The sequence below is a fragment of the Neolamprologus multifasciatus genome, chromosome 6 (genome assembly GCF_963576455.1).
Source record: "Neolamprologus multifasciatus chromosome 6, fNeoMul1.2, whole genome shotgun sequence".
NCBI classification, from domain to species: domain Eukaryota; kingdom Metazoa; phylum Chordata; class Actinopteri; order Cichliformes; family Cichlidae; genus Neolamprologus; species Neolamprologus multifasciatus.
Window position 1 is genome coordinate 20,159,445 of NC_140444.1, and position 20,195 is coordinate 20,179,639.

General features: G+C 41.7%; 1 protein-coding gene across 14 annotated transcripts in view; it reads left to right on the forward strand.

The window, feature by feature from the left end:
- The window catches only part of rbm47 (RNA binding motif protein 47), a 36,293-nt gene extending 22,218 nt beyond the window's left edge, over nt 1–14,075 (forward strand). For 9 of the 14 annotated variants that reach the window (XM_085161554.1, XM_085161550.1, XM_085161552.1 and 6 more), the window contains 6 exons: nt 3,446–4,300; nt 4,384–4,714; nt 5,801–5,824; nt 6,258–6,467; nt 8,931–9,136; nt 11,121–14,075. In XM_085161554.1, coding sequence (XP_085017680.1) covers nt 3,476–4,300; nt 4,384–4,714; nt 5,801–5,824; nt 6,258–6,467; nt 8,931–9,136; nt 11,121–11,372 — 1,848 coding nt within the window. In that variant the 5' untranslated portion in view covers nt 3,446–3,475 and the 3' untranslated portion in view covers nt 11,373–14,075. The remainder of the gene's footprint in view (nt 1–3,445; nt 4,301–4,383; nt 4,715–5,800; nt 5,825–6,257; nt 6,468–8,930; nt 9,137–11,120) is intronic. The other 5 variants (XM_085161559.1, XM_085161562.1, XM_085161560.1 and 2 more) reach the window with 5 other exon arrangements.
- The last annotated feature ends 6,120 nt before the right edge of the window (nt 14,076–20,195 follow it).

The following is a 20,195-nucleotide window of genomic DNA, read 5'->3' on the forward strand; positions in this document are numbered from 1 at the left end:
TCTATCTTGCGCCGCTCTGAGTTCGTAACCTTTGACCAGGCGAACTCTGAGCTCTTAATGTCAAGGTAGATTATTTTTAACGAAGTAACTAGCTGTTCCTGTTATGCCCCAACAAAGAGGCTCAAATCTGAAGACGTGAGCCACACCTAAGTGGTCATAACTTTTCAAACTCCTTGTCTTTACTGGATGAGACACCATCTGTAAATCTTTATGCTCTCTGTGAATAAAGGCTGTGATTTGTGTTCACCTTGGTTAATTATCTACCTGTTTCAGCCTCAGGTTTTCTCCTCCTCTCCACTCTGCCTTTCTCTGTCACTTATACACACGCAGGATTGAATGCTGAAGATGTTCTGCAAGCTGCTTTTTGTCATTTAATACGCTGTGTTGTACATGTGCTACACAAAGGATCTCAAATTCACGCGAATTATTCTCATATTTTTACAACAGAGTTTCACTTCACTCCTGACACGGTCAGCACTGAGGAAGTTAGGAATGTCTAGGAAGTGGTGAAAAGCAGGAAGAATGATTTAAATTTGTTGTTTTTTAATACTAACTGCTTCAGCGCACAAAGTGTCAAGTGCACTGTGTTACAAAGCTTCATTTTATCATCCAGCAGAACTCCCAGTGTGAATATTGTCCTCCTTTTGTCATCAGCCTGGTAAGATAAGGCTGATACGAGGTCGAGTCATGTTAGCACTTCATACGATAGAAGGAACAGAGGGAGGGCAGACAAAGAAAACCACACTGAAGCAAAACAATAGAAGAGATTAAAATGTCGTGAGCTGCAGAGATGACGAATGCGCTGCATAGTTAGTTTGCATGCCAAAACAAACTACTTTCATAAATGTTTTCAGTGGCAGCCCTAAAAAGGGACGTGAAATGACAAAAAATACTGATAAAGAGCAACAAACCATGTAAGACATTTAGGGGTTTTTTGTCATAAAGGAACATTCCATCAATAATCATATTTACCGAGGGTGATTTTACGTCTGTCATCTCCTTATAGTTACTTTGCACTGATTAAAAACACAAGACTACATGCAAAGGAAGCTGTAAGGTAGTGGTTAGTGTGTCCAAGCATATAAAATACACTATCACAAGTTTTCACCACCTCATAAAATATGTACTAATATGTACAACTATTTTAGAACACTTTTATTTTTCGTACATTAACACAGGTGTAATGTACCCAAAAGGCATCTTTCTGATTAATTTTTATACCCCCTTTTTTTCTTAAAAAATAATTTGTCTGCAACTGGCAGAAGATTTTATTTCTTAAGGTGAAGGGTTAGGGTTTCCTTTGATACGGGTGCCAGTTTAGCTCATTCGGCTGAGCAGGCGACCATATGCCACAATACTGAAATCGGCTGGCTGGGGTTCGGGTCTGACCCGTGGCCCTTTTTCCCTCTGCTTTCCTGTTGATCTTCACAGGAAAAAATATATTTAAACAAAAGTTGTCTTCTATAGACTAACGTTAGCCTATAGAGGGGTCTTACTGAGGTCACGCATACATTGCTGGACAGTTGTTCGCCACATTTGATGTGTTACAACTTGGTCAAACTTGGAAAAATGTGAATTCCCCACACGGTGAGTGGCTGTTAGCTGTCAGTAAGTCATACTGGTCAAAAACATGGTGCTGCACCAAAAAACCTAGTTGTGATTGCTTTGGTCTTTAGCAGTGTGCAGCTACTTGTAGTTTTTGCATAGAGGACCCCAATCGGTGTCCAAAGAGCTGCTAGCTGAGTGGTAGGAAAATTTGAAAAAGTGTGTCTCAAACTGGAAGCAGAGACATACTTCCAAGTATGAGTTAGTTTGAAGGTGACAGTGTCTGTGTGGCACCCTAGTTTAAAAAGCACCTCCCAACAACAACAGCTCCTAACAACCTTCCATTGAATTTGCACAACATACAAATTCTAACATTAACCTCAGACAATCCACGCGCCACAGAAAAATTTGAACCTGTGGTTACAACCCGGAAGGCTTCGGCATGATTTCTTAGTAAGACCCGTGTGCTGATAGGCAGGCCAGTTAAATGCTCAAAGATTTTGCTTCTTGAGCTAGAATACACACATTGTCCTTAGTTTTACCCAAGAACAGGTCCATGACCCGTTCTTGGAAAACTATTTCGGAAAAGCAGATATAAATGAATGTCATCTTGACCTTCGTCGAGATTCAGCAACCAGTGGTGAACTACTGGCAAAAGATAAAGGAGGAAATTTTTTTTTTTTTTCCACACTTGGTGATTACCTTTTCCTAACCGTTTGGGAGTTTGTGCTTTGTTTAAAAAATAAATTTAAAGCTTACTTCCTTTTTTGTACTATCATCCATGTTTGAACTAGTCATTCTAAGCCCCTCATTCAGCCTTGGACAAAATGACATGTGAACAGGTTTGTTTGTAGGAGAGTGGGATGTTGGGTCAGGTCAGATCAGTGTGCAGGTTACCATGGTTGCTTGGCTTTTTAGTGTTTTGCCTTTGTTGACTGCCTCACCTATCTCCATCCTAGTCCAGGCAATCTTGTGCTGCACAAAGAAACCCAAGCAAAGCCTAAGTAGCGAGTATTTGTTTTTTTGGCCTATATGTTTTTACATGATACCGAGTCACATCAAATTTGTGTTATAGTCTGTTCTGATTGGTTGCTTACTAGTTTATGCAGCATGATTTGGGGGATTTAAAAACCGGTGGATTTTTCCATTCTGAATGCCGGCTGTGTTGGAAAATAACAGAGTAAGAGGTTTATGTTCGGGAAGCCGATTTCTGATTGTTCTCTGTTCCTTTTTTAGGGCTGCACTATTTAATGAGGACACACTGAAACACACATGTGCACACACTAATAGCTGCACCCACACTCTGTATGGCATTCATATTGATAAGGAGATGGAAAATCCAACACCGCCACGTGGTGAGCGTGCACACAGGAGGCTTGTGTGTAGCAAAGATGAATGTGTGCAGCCTTTTGTCACATAACAGGGTTTATGTTACACAAAATTCCTTCTATAGCTTAACTCCTCGCTGACTTTTTACACACAAGCGCACCACAAACACACATGCACTGAGCATGTGACCTAGTCATACTTGGTGAACCTTGAGCTGGAGGTTTCAGGGTTTACAGCCCTTCAATCTCTCTGATAGGGGTCAGAGGTCAGCAAGAGATCTGAGTTACTCAACAAAACAAGGTTGTAAAACCACTGATAGGGGAAGGCGCCCTGAGGATTTATGGATGCTGTATTTCCACTGTGGTGTTCAGGCCTCATAATGTGTGCTGGTTTGTTTTAGTCAGGTAATCTTGCATGCATGCAAATTGTGCTCAAAGTCAGCAATCAGTCACTTTTGTTTAAATTATGTCTTCTGACCATCAGCCTATTTTCTTCCCGCTTTATTTTTTTTCTTTACAGCAGCCATTTAATTCAGTATAATTTGACAGATCTCTCTCTTATCCTTCTTCAGGCCCTGATCTGATTGGATGGTTTTGTCAGAATGACAGCTGAAGATCCTGCTTCTTCTTCGACCATGAGTAACAACGTTGCCCCCTCCAAATCCTCTGGTGCCCATCACTCTCACCATGGACAACTCAACATCCCTGAGGGTGTTGCTGGTGCACCTAATGAGACCGCACTGGTGGCCCTGATGGAGCGTACTGGCTACAGTATGGTCCAGGAAAATGGTCAGCGAAAGTACGGTCCCCCTCCCGGTTGGAATGGTGCATCTCCTCCTCGAGGCTGTGAGATCTTTGTCGGAAAGATTCCGCGGGATGTTTATGAAGATGAGTTGGTCCCAGTGTTTGAGTCCGTAGGACGCATCTATGAGATGCGCCTGATGATGGACTTTGATGGGAAAAATCGAGGGTACGCTTTTGTAATGTACACAGAGAAACACGAGGCCAAGAGAGCCGTGCGGGAGCTGAATAACTATGAAGTGCGGCCTGGGCGGCTGCTGGGTGTCTGCTCCTCAGTGGACAACTGCCGTCTTTTCATTGGTGGCATTCCCAAGACCAAGAAGCGTGAGGAGATCCTGGAAGAGGTCTCCAAGGTGACAGAAGGCGTATTAGATGTGATAGTTTATGCCAGCGCTGCAGACAAGATGAAGAACCGTGGCTTTGCCTTTGTAGAGTATGAGTCACATCGTGCAGCAGCCATGGCTCGCAGGAAGCTGATGCCTGGACGCATTCAGCTGTGGGGCCACCAGATTGCAGTGGACTGGGCAGAGCCGGAGATTGATGTAGATGAAGACGTGATGGAAACAGTGAAGATCTTGTATGTCAGGAATCTAATGATGGAAACCAGCGAAGAGACGATCAGACAGGTGAGGAGTGACCGGCTATTTGGGTTCGAGCATGCAAAACCATTTCTGACACAATTTTAATTTCTCCCATCCATTGTCTTTAGATTTTCAGCCAGTTTAACCCTGGATGTGTAGAGCGTGTAAAGAAAATCCGTGACTACGCCTTTGTCCACTTTACCTCCCGAGATGATGCTGTGTTGGCTATGGACAACCTCAATGGCACAGAGGTAGAAGGGTCCTGCATCGAGGTGACGCTCGCCAAACCTGTCGATAAAGAGCAGTACTCACGCCAGAAGGCTTCAAAGGGGGGAGCTTCTGCCACTTCAGAGGCTACTCAGCAGAACTACGTTTATCAGTGTGATCCCTACACATTGGCATACTATGGTTATCCTTACAACACCCTCATTGGACCCAACAGAGAGTACTTCGTCAAAGGTTAGAATGATTTTTTTTTCAATCAGTAATAATCTGTTGCAAAATCCAGTGTTTCATCAAAAACCCTCTTGGTTGGAGCCAAAGCTCCAAAACATTTTAGGATCTCGTGATATGAAAACAGTTCTTACTGTAAGAAATTTTCAGACGTTCAAAAGGACAATATGATCATTTAAAGATTCATTTGATGAGAAATTTTAAAGAAATCTTTAACTTGATGAGGGTTTGTGGTTTAAAATCACTTTTATGTTACAACCACAATTCCAAACAAGTTGGGACACTGTAAAATGTGAATAAAAAAAAGAACGCAATGATTTACAAATCTGACAAACCCATATTTTAGTCGCAATGGAAGACATCAGAAGAAGCATATCAAATATTTAACTAAGACCTTTTTCTTTAAAGACAAAAATTAGCTCATTTTGAATGAATGCATGATCTTTGGGCCCTCCGGCAGCGCTACAGCCGTTATTCTGTCATGGAAATCACTGCATGTGCTCAGGAAGACTTCCAGAAATCACAGTCTGTGAACACAGTTCAATGCACCATCTACAAATTCAGGTTAAAGCCTCATGTGAATTGTTGTTGGATTAAGGCCCATTTAAAAATGGATTGAGACAGAACAGAAAACTGTTCTGTGGTTAGGGGAATCGAAATTCTCAGGTCTTTTTCAGTTCCCAGAAGTTTACGGAGTGTTGTTCAGAGAGTAATGGATACTACAGTAGCGAACATGGCCCTGTCACAACTTTTTGAGAAGTGATGCTGCCATTAAATTCAACGTGATCAGATTCTTTCTTTAAATACTTTTCCTTAGTTTGAAGTTTTCGTACGTTTTCTTTGTTCTATGCTTTGAATAAAACATGTGTTTGTGAGATTTGCATATCTTTGCCTTCTGTTTTAATTTACATTTCACACAGCGTCCCAACTTTCTTTTGGAACTGGTGTTGTAAAAGGGAAATACAAAACCAGCTGATGGATCAATGAATGCTAATCCCATCACCTTTAATGATTGATTTTAAATATGGTCTTGGGTGATAGCAGGAAAATCTAACTTTGAGCAATCATTGTGTTTTGGTTTTCTCTCCAAAGGATCCCCAATGATACAGAACAATGGTAATCTCTCACATCCGTATTCCTACTTGTTACTCTGATGAACAATGAGCCTTCTTGCCATGTGACAAACTATACATTTTCTAACACCATCTTTTTCCTGCTGTGCTGTCACCTCCCATTTCATGCTGGGTTATTAGAGAGCTCACCACCAAGTGGCAAAACTCTTGGAATACAAGTCGACAACATTATGGAGTTACATAATAGACCTAATATAAGAGACAGAGGCCACACTAAACCCAAACACCTCCAAGTCAGAGCAAAAATTCAGTAGCAATTTTTCTCTATGTGCAGAATATTAGCTAAAATATGAGTTAAATTAGTCGTGTGCACGTTCTGATGTCTTGAGAAACTTTCAAAACCCATCTTGCCAAAATTGCCCCTGCTGCCCTAAACCACAACCCCTGTCATCATATCCCCTTAATTGTATTTTAAGCAGGTACTGTGAGAGGTCGTGGTCGTGCTACTGCAGGTAATCGTACCCCTGGGCCACGGGGGTCGTACCTCGGAGGTTACTCTGCCGGTCGTGGCATCTACAGCCGCTACCACGAGGGCAAGACCAAGCAGCCTGAAAAGTCCTATGAGCTGATGCCCAGTCTGGAGCTCGCTGCTTCCGTCAACCCAGTTGGCATCAAACATGGCACAAGTCAGTGAGATAGACAAACCCCGACCTATTCTTGCCCATCTCAAAAAGGCTTTTACTAAATCTTCCAGCCCGCAGTTTTTTTCTCCTGTGTGATTTGAGGAGCATTTTTTGTGAATCAGCTTTCTAGTCATTTCTGGATGGTCATGCACAAAAGGACGGCCTTTCTTTCATTTACAGTAAAGAATAATGACATTGTAGTCAGTCCTTTCCAACATGACCAGAAGGTAACGGCTATACTTCATTCCTCATTCTTTCCTTTTCCTTACACAACAGAAATTTGTTTCTGGTTATTCAGGTTCAAACTGTGCTGATCAGTGCTTGTTTAAATGAGCGGTGAACTGAAACCTAAAACACAAAAGCCATGACTGTAAGGGTTGTTTCAGACGCACCACAGGGTGATTTTAAAACACCGTTACGAGCGTCTTCAGGTAACACTTTATGCTGACAATTGGAGCCCATTTAAGCTGATATTTACGAGAAATGGTTCACACCAACGGTGTGTCTCCATGAACATGAGAAACATGAGAAAACATGCAACCTCCTGCTAACAAGCAATAAAATAAGAAGCATTAATGTTTCCAACATATTAATAGGCCTAAAATTACAATTTATGCAGTTTTTGTAATATAAACAATTTAAAAAACTAAAAATGAAAGACAAACTAGGCAGTGAGAGAAACCGGACAAGGTTTCACGAGCTCGTGAATTACGGCACCGCCCCTCCTTCAGATAGAGACTTTATTAAACACACACTGGGGAAATTCACTTGTTACAGCAGCACAAGAGTCAAAAAGAAAAAGTAAAGTGGAGAAATATTAGAAAGTAAACAAAAACTCAAAAGTACTAAAAAAGTAGAATTAATAAATCCCTATAAAAGAGTATTTTGTGTTATGTACAAATGGTACTATATACAGTAAAAATACCTACCTATCTATAATCTGTGAACATTATCTGCAGGGTTGTTGTAAACCTGTTAATCCTACTTTTGGGTGCGTTCTTTTTCGTAGGGTGTCACCACAGCGGGTAGCTCCCCAGGTTTAGATTCTGTACATTTTTAAGCCAGATGCCCGTCTTGATGCAATTCTAGAGATTTGCATCACATCCCAGAATCGAAGCAGGAATCTGTCACTTGTTAGGTCAAAATATAAACCCCTACACTGTAGAACCACTGTTTAACATTGCTAAGTATTTCTTTAGCAGTAACTATTAGCTAACTAAAAATGAATTAACCATAGCTACACTTCTTTATAATAATCATCAATCAGAATAATAAAGTGTTACCAAATGTCTGGAGTGCAGAGGTTTAGTCAGCAGCCATATCATACATAGCCTTTTATACGGTTGTAGTTTTTTCGAGGCAGTTTATATGCAGTCGTCTCCAACTTTGACTTGACAGATGGATGATCTTTTTTTGTCTTTCTATTTTAATAAGTGCTCGAACATAACGAAGGTAGCTTTTTCTCTAGTCACACTGACTCTTATCTGTAGCTTTGTGAGCGTTATGACAGTTTAAGCCATAATCGGAGCTGAAATGCAAATGTAAAAGCACAAACTAAAGACTGTTGTGTCCACTCTATTCTGATCACTTGAAGGATGATTCCAGTGTTATGAAGAGTTGTAGCACATCTACATCTACAGCAACTGCTCTCCCAGCTAAGAGAGAAACGTTGTAAGTGTCTTGTTTTCAAAGGATCATTTTCCTGGTGGAAAAATTCAATTTCTTTCATTCTGCCTTATTTCCTGAAAGCAGGCAGGGGGAAATGAAACTGAGTTTATTTTAATGTTGGTGGATCATCTAAATCCTGTACGTTTCTTTTTTCAAGAATGAAAGATAGAAACTGAAGTGATTTTTTTTTAAAGATGTTGATATGGAAAATTTAAAACACTGGAATTATTCTTCAGCCTTCAAATTCTTCGACTAAAGCTACTAAGCCTAATTGTTTTATCAACATATTGATTAAACCTTACTAACCATTTACTGCATGTGTGTGTCAGTGTCATGTGTTTGGTGATCAGAGGTCCGTTCAGTAGAGTCGACGTTACTGATGTTTCCTTGTTTAAGGATGTGACCTCAATCTGCAGCTCAGTGTCGGTGCCGGTCTGTGTGGAATCACAGGATTGAAAAGACTTTTGTGGATCTGAAACAATGACTGATGTTGTGTTTGTTCTGTGTGTGTGTGTGTTGGAGTGCTAGGGTTAATCCCCAGCTGAGCACCATCATAAGCTGAATCACACCACAACGCCAATTTGTGTAACTTATTTATTTCCACTTCTTGCTGAAATTGAACCCTTCACCCTGTTTGTGCTGTTCTCTCTTCGCCTCTGTAGTGTTTTATCTCTATAAATGATTGGATGCATGTGTGCGCTTGTCTGTTATTTCCTGAGTAGTGTTAATATTTGGATGATGCTCTGTTGTCTCCAGTCTGTTATCCAAGCTCTCATTTGTGTGTCTCTCTATGTGCAGTGGCATTGCAGACTCTGGGTGGGCAGTACCCAGTGTTCAGCGCCACTCCTGCAGCCAAGCTGATGGAGGAGGGGAAGGTGCACACAGTGGAGCATCTTATCAACCCTCTGGCCATGCAGCACCCTGAACACTCCCCCGCTGCTGCTGCAGCTACTGCTGCTGCTGCCACCGTCCTACCTGCGGTCTCTACCCCTCCACCCTTCCAGGTGGGTGATATTCACGGGGTCAAAGTGAGTCGGAATGACATTCAGATTTAGTGGGATTGGCAGGTCAGTGCATATTACGGTTATATTAATTCAATTTTTTAGATTTGTGTGGCTGCCGTCGCTCCTGGTAACACTACGGATATACTTTCTCAGTAATAAGAAAGTTATGACATCCAACAGCCCACTTACACCCTCATCATATCCTTTTTTTTCTTCTCATCCCTGTGATGCGTTCATGGTGCAGATGGCAGGGGCAATCGTGGCTCAAGAGTTGGGAGGTTGCCTTGTAATCGGAAGGTTGCCGGTTTGAGCCCCGGCTGGCTGTGGCTACAATGTAGCTTGCCATCACCAGTGTGTGAATGTGTGCGAGAATGGGTGGATGACTGGATGTGTAAAGCGCTTTGGGGTCCTTAGGGACTAGTAAAGCGCTATACAAATACAGGCCATTTACCATGTAAGGTTGCGGTGGCTGTAATTCAGCACCTGCATATCACTACAGAAGAAGAGCAAGCATAAACTGAGTGATGTTTTTTTAAATAGGCAGGTAACTTCATGGTCAACTTTTCAAGCAGCTTGACAAATATCTCAGAACAAAACAGCTGTTTCTGCACAGTTTGCTCCTAAATGTGTGTGTGAGCTAAGAGAGAGAGAGAGGAAGAGAAGCAAACCTTAATGTGCAGGACTGGGAAACGGAGAAAGATGTAAGAAAGACGATGGGAGATTATTTTCCAAAGTTTTTCAATCATTTTTGAGATCGATGCATGATGTGTTGCTGTTGTTGTATACAAATTCCCTTATTCAAACTTTGCATGAAAATACTTTAGCTGGTTGGTAGACGTTAGTTCAGGCTAAACTGGTGAGTTTGCAGTTTTGTGATGTTAAGTTACATCACACATCAACTGATACTTAACGTGATGATGCTGACTAGATTCACTCACTTTTTACTCATTTTATGGTGTCTGGGGGTTTGAAAATGAACCATACAGCTCATGAAACATCTCATTATATCTTGGTGAATTTGGCTGGCCAAATCCACGAAGAGCACTGAACAATAGTGTAGCAGCACAGGTCATTTGATCGCAGCCTTGCAAAGCAAGTTATTATGTGGATTATTTCTTAAGGAGTTCTTTTCCCCACGCTGCACCTCTATAACCACGTCTCAAGGTTCCCTCACCTGCCAAAACACACTGTGTTAGACAGATTGTTATAACGGATGCCCTCTATTGCAACCCCAAAAGGATTTATGTCTGTCCCTGGAATCGAACTGGAGATCTTTCACTGGGCATCCAGATGTGTGAGCTACTATCCAGTGGAGCTGTAGAGGGAAGTTGCAGTAGAGACTTATTATAATCATTCACGTTAAGCACCAATAGCAATGCTTTTATTTCATTTATTGACAGGAGGCTGGGGAGTCTTTAGTTTCCCTTTAAGGACGCTGGGGCCCAGGTTGAAGCCCAGGGCCCATACTTAGCCCATGTGTGATAAAGGTCTTTAGTTGTGATTAGGGATGAGCTGGTCTGACTGAGAAAGAGATGGTCCGCACTCATTCTGTAGCAGCCTGCCCCATTGCTACATAAGCTCCCCCCCCCCCCCCCCAAAAACAAAACAAAACAAAAAAACAAACAAACTGTGCTTTATTATTCTTTACGGCTCTAATGGGAACCGTACTAAACAAAATAAACATCATGCTGCATTCAGTAAGACTTGAAAGTAGTCATTAAGACCATAAACCTATCAGCAAAGTGTTTACTGAGGTCATGGATCAAGTGAGTATTGGGGTCATGTTTCCATAAACTTTTGCATTTCTTTGTGCAGAGTTGCTGCCCCCTGCTGGTCAATAGAAGGAATCCAGGTTCAAGTCACACTGGCTTAAATTCTATGTAAAAGGAAGCTATGGCCACCCTTTTTATGTAAATTAAATACAGGCATTGTGTGCATGCTTTAAAAATCTCCTTTTTCTAATTCACTTTCTTTCCCTACGCAGGGCCGTCCAATCACTCCAGTCTATGCCATGGCCCACAACGTACAGCGCATCCCAGCAGCTGGTGGTCTGTATGGACCTGGGTATGTCCCCATCACAAACTACACTGCCAACACAGCAGCTCTGGCAGCTCTGCAGAAAAACGCAGCCGTGGCGGCTGCAGCATACGGAGGTTACGCCGGCTACGCGGTGCCCCAGGCCTTCCCCGCCACAGCCTTCCAGCTGCCCATCCATGATGTCTACCAGACATACTGATTAAGAGGCTCAGATCCTGCCTGTGACTGAACTACATCTCAGCATTGTCTGTCCCGTCATGTAGAAACATCTCAAACTTGAGCTCGAAAGGAATTTGTAGCAAATATTAAAAGCACACACAGTGACAAACAGCCTGACGTCTCCTATCGGCCTCGGTATGTCCTCAACCCAAGGTGAACATAGTGTTTTTAATTAGGCAGCATCACTGTTTTCTACGGAATAATGTAACAAACATAACAAATGATAACTCCCAATAATGCCCTCTGCCTTTTTTGTTTCTCTCCGAATCCCACCACGGGAACACCGAAGGTACGTTCAAGTATTTATGAAGAGAAGATATATATTTAAGGTGTCTATTCTTTGTAGCTCTCTTTCCATGTTGCCGTGGTATCTGTTCTAGATTTTAAACTATTTTCAGAGTAACAATAAAAAAGAAAGACGAGTTAATCGTAAGGAAGAAAAACTACAGCAGGAACTACTGATAAATACCGCTGAAGACGGCTGTCTTCAGATATACTAATGCCTTTTCCCCCCATCATTATATAGTATTTTAGCCAATTTTACATGCTGTAGGTGATGCTGTCCGTCCATGCTGGTTGAATGCTTTGAACACGCCTGTTTGGTACTTTTTGGTTATTGTAGTTTTTATTGTGTTTTTGGTTGTTTTACATGAAGGTTCTAGGTTTTCTAGGTTGCATTTATTTACCTATAATTAGCTCATTTTTGCTCTTTTTTTTGCTTTGCAAGGTTGTTTCTCTGTCTCCTCTTTGATACATTGAAGACACTTTGTTGGTTTTCTTTGAAGAAATGTTGCCTGCTAAATATTTGTTATTTTGACAGATTCCTGTTGGGAACAAATAATTAAGAAAGAAACTGGAAGCTTTTTGAATGATGTTCAGCTGACGTGGAAAATGTTCCACATTTAAAGAAACGACGGTAATAGGGGATTACGACTGAATAGATTGTTAGCTTGTTTTTTGTTCTTACCAGTTATGTATGTTTTTTTCTGATGTTTTTAATTGTGAACAACTACGGACAGAAATGAGAGACATTTTTCTATCTGGACTGGAGCACTCTATCACTTGAACAGCTCGTACTTTTTGCCAGTGCTGACCAAAAACCTTAACATCCACTTCAGTCTGAGGGACTTTAGAAAGACTCCTGACTACAGTGCCTTACACCTACACGCTGTTTATGCAACTGCCTGCTTTTTACTGTGCCTTTTTGTAAGAAAACCCAAGCCCGCGTGTTTTTGGCACAAAGAAGAATTTGTATATCCCATGATGCAGATTTGTGGTATTACTGTATTGAGGTTTCAGCTTTTGTAGCCAGATGTACCAAGGTTGCCTCCATCCTCTTCCGAGGTGCACGTAAATGTATTTATAAAAGGCGAGAAGTTGCCACTTTCAGAATGAAGAGATATCAAACGTGTGAACTGGAGCAAAGTTTGTGCTATCTTCTCATAATAAAGCCTGCAGCTCCCCAATGCTCAGCGGGCGCTTTTGAAAAACTCTGCAGTGCATCTACCACGAGTTGTACTTGGGACTGGGAATAACTGGGAGCGATACATCCCACTGGAATATGCAAGTATGGTAACAACTCAAATTCAAACAGCTGCTGATCAATGAAGTCACACTCCACAAGAGCCATCCTTTATGAAAAATGCCAAACATTTGAGTGTCCTTTTATTTGTAAACCAGCTCTTTTTTCTTTTGTATTATTATTATTCTCCTTCACCGCATTCGATGGTATTTTATTTGCTAATATGAGGGCTCCCTGGCTTTTAAGTTTAGGAGTGTGAGTGAGAAGACTGCTTAACTAGTCCATATTTGTGTAATCTCACTCTGTACTCTGCATTTTACTGCTTCTCTCTCTCCTCTGAAACTGGATTTAATGTAGAAAACAAACTGCTGTTAACGGCTCTTATTATGATCTTGTACGATGACAATAAGTCGGGATATATTTAATATATGCATTATGTGTGTTGTTTATGAAGTGAGAAGAAAAGGCATAATATATTGTAAAACCTATTTGTTTTCTTTATTTACACCTTGTTTAGGTATAAAAGTCAGACTAACAAAAGTAGATTTTTTTTTTTCCCAAAGTGTCCAATAGTTTGTTAAACATTCGAGGTTATTGTGCTTTTGTTAGGTGTAACGTTGTGTTTGCTATTTGGAACTGGACGCGGTGTTTAGAGTGGGGATGCCAAGTTCTCCCTGTTATCGATATCAAAGGTTAAACCTGGCCCGCCGAGGCGTTACGACCCATTGGCGCCTCCGGCTCAATGTGTTGCAACTTTTTCTGGCTAAATAATTAAAAGATCTAATGATGGGTGGATGGGGTAATGATTTAGCCTTCGCCAAAATTTCACGTGGTTTTAACAACAGAAAACTGCATTCTCCCTTCCACTCACAGAACCTGCTTTACTTTCCATCACCTGCATTTCACCCACAATGCAGCAGCAGCAGCAGGACGATCTTCCTGTGTCAGTATGGAGCTGCGCGTGCCTGGTTTAACTTAGATGTTCGGGTTTAGCATCTTTAACTCTTCGTAGTGTGTGCCTTTATTGCCAACATGTGCCCTTTGTAGACCTATGCAGACTCTTTTCTATCAGAAGGCCCCGTTTCCTTGTTCAGCATTGGTATATTTATAGTGATATAGTAGATAAATAAAGCATTTTTGAAAGGATGCACTCTTGCCGTCCATCGTTTTGTCTGCTTGTTTTTTTTTTGTTAAACATTAGCCTTGGATTAAAGTTTGCTAAGGTTGCAAGTGCTGAAAAGGGGACTTCAGCGCCGACATCTGTGAATGGAAACCCACGTCTGACCTCATACATCAACTATTATTAAGCAATGTCACAGAGGAGGAGCACAGTGTTTCATAAACTCCTCTGTGGCACCTCAACTTTAATCTAGAAACACGCTGTACCCCAGCAGGAGGATTTAGATCACGTGGTGTGGTACAGTATGCTCAGGAAAAGGTAAGTTTGTTTCAGCAGGCTCAGATTTCAGCCAAATGGTCACATGTTTAACAATTGAAATCTAATAAAGCGTAAAAACGCCTGAGTATCGGGCCTGTGTCAGACGGCAGCGACGCCAGCAGCGAATCCATTTCAAGCAAGATCACGCTCTGGACACATGAACATGGCCTGTGTACTCTCACCAGCTGCTGTTACGCACACAAGCACAACTCACTGGAGAGGATTTACACGTTTATTTAACACTGCTAAAGAGGGTTTATTTTAGCTCATATCTGTTAAAGTAACCAAGAAAAAGCAGAGTGAAGAAATGCTTAATGTCAGGCAGATCGAGGAGACACAGTAAAAACAGTGAATGAAGCCTTTGTCAGATTTTCTGTATCAGGACATCACAATAAACTGTCTCGTCCTCATCAGATCTTAAAATTAAGTAAATACAAACAGCACTTGACATATTACAGTGTGTCATTGTTTATTTGACAAAAACTGAGCTAAAATGCAGAAGCAGAAGTAGACCCCATGATTCAGAATCAGAATACTTTATTGATACAGGCAAATATATATATATATATATATATATATATAACTAGTCGACTAATCGTGGCAGCCCTAATTTGGATTGGGCTGGGTTGATTTGCATGCATCATTTTCACTTTTGACTAACGTCTTCAACACCATTACATCAACACCATAACGATCAATGCCCAACAAGTTGAAGTTGCACTATTTTGTATTTATTTTACTCCAAGGATATTAACTTGAATCATTTATTAACTAGCCACAATTAGAGGCCATTTTAAAGCTGTGATAAAAGTAAGAGCTTTTTAATGCTCTACCACTAAATTACCAAAACAGAAAACTATATATATCTATCACTGAGTCTTGGAGAGGAAACACTTTTACATCTTAAAAATGAAAAGTTTGACTTCTAAAATGTAAGCTGTCACAAAAACAGGCTCCAGACCCACCAGATGGTATTACAGCTTTACCACAGAGATCTGCACAACTCAAATAAACAATATACACATAAACAACACAAACCGCTCACCTTAATCCCAAACAGCAGTCAAAACTCATTGAACTCTATCCAAAATACTACCTCAAACCCAGGATTTTAAAACAACCCAGACTTCCTTAAAAATAATTCCTTTAAGTATAGATCAACGTGAACCTAATTCACTTATTTCTTTCAGAGGCAACTGCCCCAGTGACACACAGCATATCATCTGAAAAACAATGTAAGGTTTACTGTCAGGACATAGAAATTAATCATTTGGTTTTTAGCAAAATTAGATGATTACAACCTCAAACAAAAACATGATATCTTACACTGTGTCATCATTTATTTAAAAAAATGCAGAAGCAGTGTGTGAATAAATAGACCCCATGATTCAATAGCTTGCAAAACCACTTTGGCAATAATAATTTGAAGTTCTCTGTTTGACTGTATCTGTCTCTCACATTGGTGTGGAGGAAAAGATCAACAACCTTTCCAAGAAGATCCCTCAGACCTCTGTGTGCACATAGTAGAAGGGTTTTTTAATAGTGTCTAATGTCTTTGCCTTTCCCTTACAAACTTCAGTAATATAATACGGAGATTCTTAGACACAACTTTTTTCTTTTTTTCTGTAGGCTCCAAACAGTTTTACAACAGTTTTATTGTTCTGGAAGCATTAATATATGATCCTTAAGCCGGACGCCTGGTTGTACTTGCTAACGCTGTATCAAACTTGCATGTAGACAAAGCCTTTGATTGAATTATAATTTTATATTTATTCCCACTCTTAAAAACGCCCGAGGCTGCAGCTGAAAGAATACAAAATTAAACTGTATTTTAAACATTGACTTAATAAAATACTTGATTGTTATCAATCAGTTGTGATATTAATGTATGTTAACTTTTCACCGGCTTTAATTCCAGACTTCATAAAGGCTGAACTTTATTAACACTCTTAATGACCAAATCACTTAAGGCGCACATTTTTAAAACTACATCATGCTGCAGTGTTTGCTCACACACTGCTGTATTCATTTCTGTCTGTATTACGTTTAACCTCTTTATATTTTTCAATAGTGTCATTTCTTTGTAAAATCAGCTGCTTTGCTGCCAGCACCACACTCTTCATGTCACTTCGGAGTGCAGGTCCCAGGTCCTGTGGCTGTAACAAACCCAAAACCCCTCCACTGCTGTGCTTGACAGCTGGTATTAGATGTTTGTTCAGATGCAACTTTGCAAACATAAGCTTTGCTGCCATGTTCTTTTTAGACTGAAGAGGCTTTCTTCTGGCGGCACTTAAAAACAGGGCTACTTGTTTAGTCTTTTTCTAATTGTAACATCATGAACTTTAACATTTAGCATCCTAACCGAGGCACTTAACTCCTGTCCAAACTTGACGAGCTGCGTGCACGGATTAAACACCAACAAGACATCAGGAACTGCTGCGTTCTGGCCTTCACAGAGACATGGCTGGAGCCCAGCGTCCCCGACTGCGCCATCACGCCGGATGGATTCACTGTTTACCGGGGAGACCGAACGAAGGACTCAGGCAAGAAAAGGGGAGGAGGGGTGTGCTTTATGGTTAACTCCTTGTGGGCTAGAGATGTGTGTATCTTAAAAACTTACTGCTCTCAGAGCCTCGAGCTACTGACCATTAAAGTCAGGCCTTTTTACCTCCCGAGGGAGTTCAGCTCAGTTCTCCTCTCAGCTGTTTACATTCCCCCACACGCTGATAAAGCTACGGCTATGGACGAACTGTATGACATCATTACTGGACTTGAGAACAATAATCCAGAAGCTGCCTTTATTGTGCTGGGAGACTTCAACAGAGCCAACATGAAGAAGGTTCTCCCCAAATACTATCAGCACATCTCCTTCCCCACAAGAGGTGATCAAACATTGGACCACTGTTACGCTCCATTCAAAGAGTGCTACAAACCCCTCCCCCGCCCAGCTTTTGGTAAGGCAGACCATTGTTCCATACTGCTGCTGCCTGCATACAGACAAAGACTGAAACAGGAAAAACCAGCTTCCAGGGTTATTTACAAATGGGACAGTGAGGCTGAGGAGATCCTGCAGGACTGCTTTGAGACAACTGACTGGCAGATATTTGTGGATGCAGCTGATGGCAACATCAATGAACTCACAGACTCTGTCATTGGATATATTGGAAAGTGCATGGATGATATCATCACAAAAACCACTGTCCGCATATATCCAAATCAGAAACCCTGGGTAAATAAAGACATTCGCGCCAAGCTAAAAGTGCGGACCTCTGCCTTTAACTCCGGGGATGCTGATGCTTATAAAGCAGCCAGGTATGACCTCCGAAAGTCCATAAAAAAGGCCAGAAAGGAATACAGGGACAAAATGGAGTCCAGCTACCACAGCTTTGACACCAGGCGACTGTGGAATGGACTGCGCTGCATCACTGACTACAAGAAGGTCAACACAGTCAGTGTTCAGCCCACTGCATCTCTCGCAGATGAGCTCAACAACTTCTATGCTCGTTTTGATGCAGACAACAGAGAGCAGATCCTCTACCCTCAGGAGGACAGTGAGGCTGTAACTTTAACTCTGAGAACAGAAGCTGTGAGATGGACCTTTAAAAAGGTAAATCCTCACAAAGCTCCAGGACCAGACGGCATCCCAGGCCGGCTACTCAGAGTTTGTGCAGACGAGCTGGCAGAGGTGTTCACCAACATCTTCAACCTCTCCCTGAGGCAGTCAGTGGTCCCCACGTCCCTCAAAGCATCCACCATCATTCCCGTTCCCAAAAAATCAGTGGTCTCCTGTCTGAATGACTATCGTCCTGTTGCACTGACATCAGTCATCATGAAGTGCCTGGAGCGGCTGGTCAAAGGTCACATCTGCTCCTCCCTCCCTGACACACTGGACCCTCTTCAGTTTGCCTATCGGACAAACAGAGCCACAGAGGATGCCATCGCCCTGGCAACGCACACCACCCTCACTCACCTGGAGAAAGGGAATACATATGCAAGGATGCTCTTCATCGACTACAGCTCTGCATTTAACACCATCATCCCCTCGAAACTTGCCACGAAGCTCGTCGACCTTGGGCTGGGAACACCAGTCTGCAGATGGATTCTAAACTTCCTCACAAACAGGCCCCAGGTGGTGAGAGTTGGTAAGCACACCTCCTCATCACTCATCTTAAACACAGGTACGCCACAGGGTTGTGTGCTTAGCCCCCTCCTATATTCCCTGTTCACACACGACTGTGTTGCTAAACACGAGTCCAACACCATCATCAAGTTTGCTGATGACACAACCATCATAGGCCTCATCACAGGCAATGATGAGACGGCCTATAGAGAGGAGGTGATGGCACTGTACGAGTGGTGCCTGGAAAATAACCTGACTCTCAACATCAGCAAAACTAGAGAGATGATAGTGGACTACCGGAAACGACCAGTCAGAGAACACCAGCCCATCCACATCAACGGTGTCAAGGTCGAAAGGGTCAGCAGCTTCAAGTTCCTTGGAGTCAACATCACCGAGGACTTCTCCTGGACCCTTCACACAGACACTGCTATCAGGAAAGCTCGCCAGCGGCTTTACTTCCTGAGGAGGCTGAGGAAGTTTAGCATGAACGCCAACATCACCTCAAATTTTTACAGGTGTGCAATTGAGAGCTTGCTGACGAGCTGCATCACAGTTTGGTACGGAAGCTGCTCTGCCAGCAGCCGTGAAGCACTACAGAGGGTGGTGAAGGCAGCAGAGCACATCACTGGCACGAGGCTTCCTGCCATTCAGGACATTTATCTCCAGCGATGCCTCCGTAAAGCACACAGCATCATCAAGGACCACAGCCACCCAGCACATCAGCTGTTCTCCTTGTTACCATCTGGCAGACGTTACAGGAGTCTGTCTGCTCGGACTACAAGACTTAAAAACAGTTTTTACCACCAAGCCATACGACACCTGAACCACAACACTTAAACACACACAACACAGCACTCAGAAGCTACCCTGCAGCTTCACAAGTACTCTGTTTAATCTGCACTGGTCACTTCACTTTATTGTCATTGATATTTATATTTAAAGTGCAATACTGTAATTTTCTGCTGCTCATTCCTGTGCAATATCCCATCTGCCCTCCCGTCATATTTCTTTTCAAGATTTTCTTATTTAATCACTAGTGTACATATATTTATAGATACATATATATTTAGTCATTTTTTCTCTTTCACCATGTCTCTCTAATATTTAGCTCCTTACTATTTTTATATTTTATTTTATTTTATTATATTTTCTCCTACTGTATCATGCTGCTGAGTGACTGCTGCTCGTCAAAAACACATTTCATTGCAATGTTGACCCTGTGCTAACTTGCATATGACAAATAAAACTGAAACTGTGAAGATTGTGCCATTATGATAACACACACCTTAATGCTCCAGACCAGCAAACTGTCAAAACCTCTGCTTTAATAATGGTGCTCACACTTGCTACTTATCCTTTTAATTTCTCTGTAAGCGCTAAGGGTGCACTGTTCACTTGCAGTGTAATATGTTATGTTTTATAGTTTGTCTAAAGTCACATTACCTAAATTTAAGACAGATCTTATTTTAATTACTATGACTGCCATTTACAAACCTTCGCAGTCTTTATCATGACTTTACAGTGGCATTAATAATACATGCAGTAGCAGCTTCCTGCACCAGTTTAATAAATAATGACACTTTTAGTGTACCAAATTATTGATTTGGTACTGAAAAGAAATACAGTTTTCCCACCAGCTCCAGCCCCACACTGTAGCTTGCATTCAAGGCTAGTGTATCAAAAGTTTAAGTGACTTATTATTTCCCAATAATAATATCTCCAG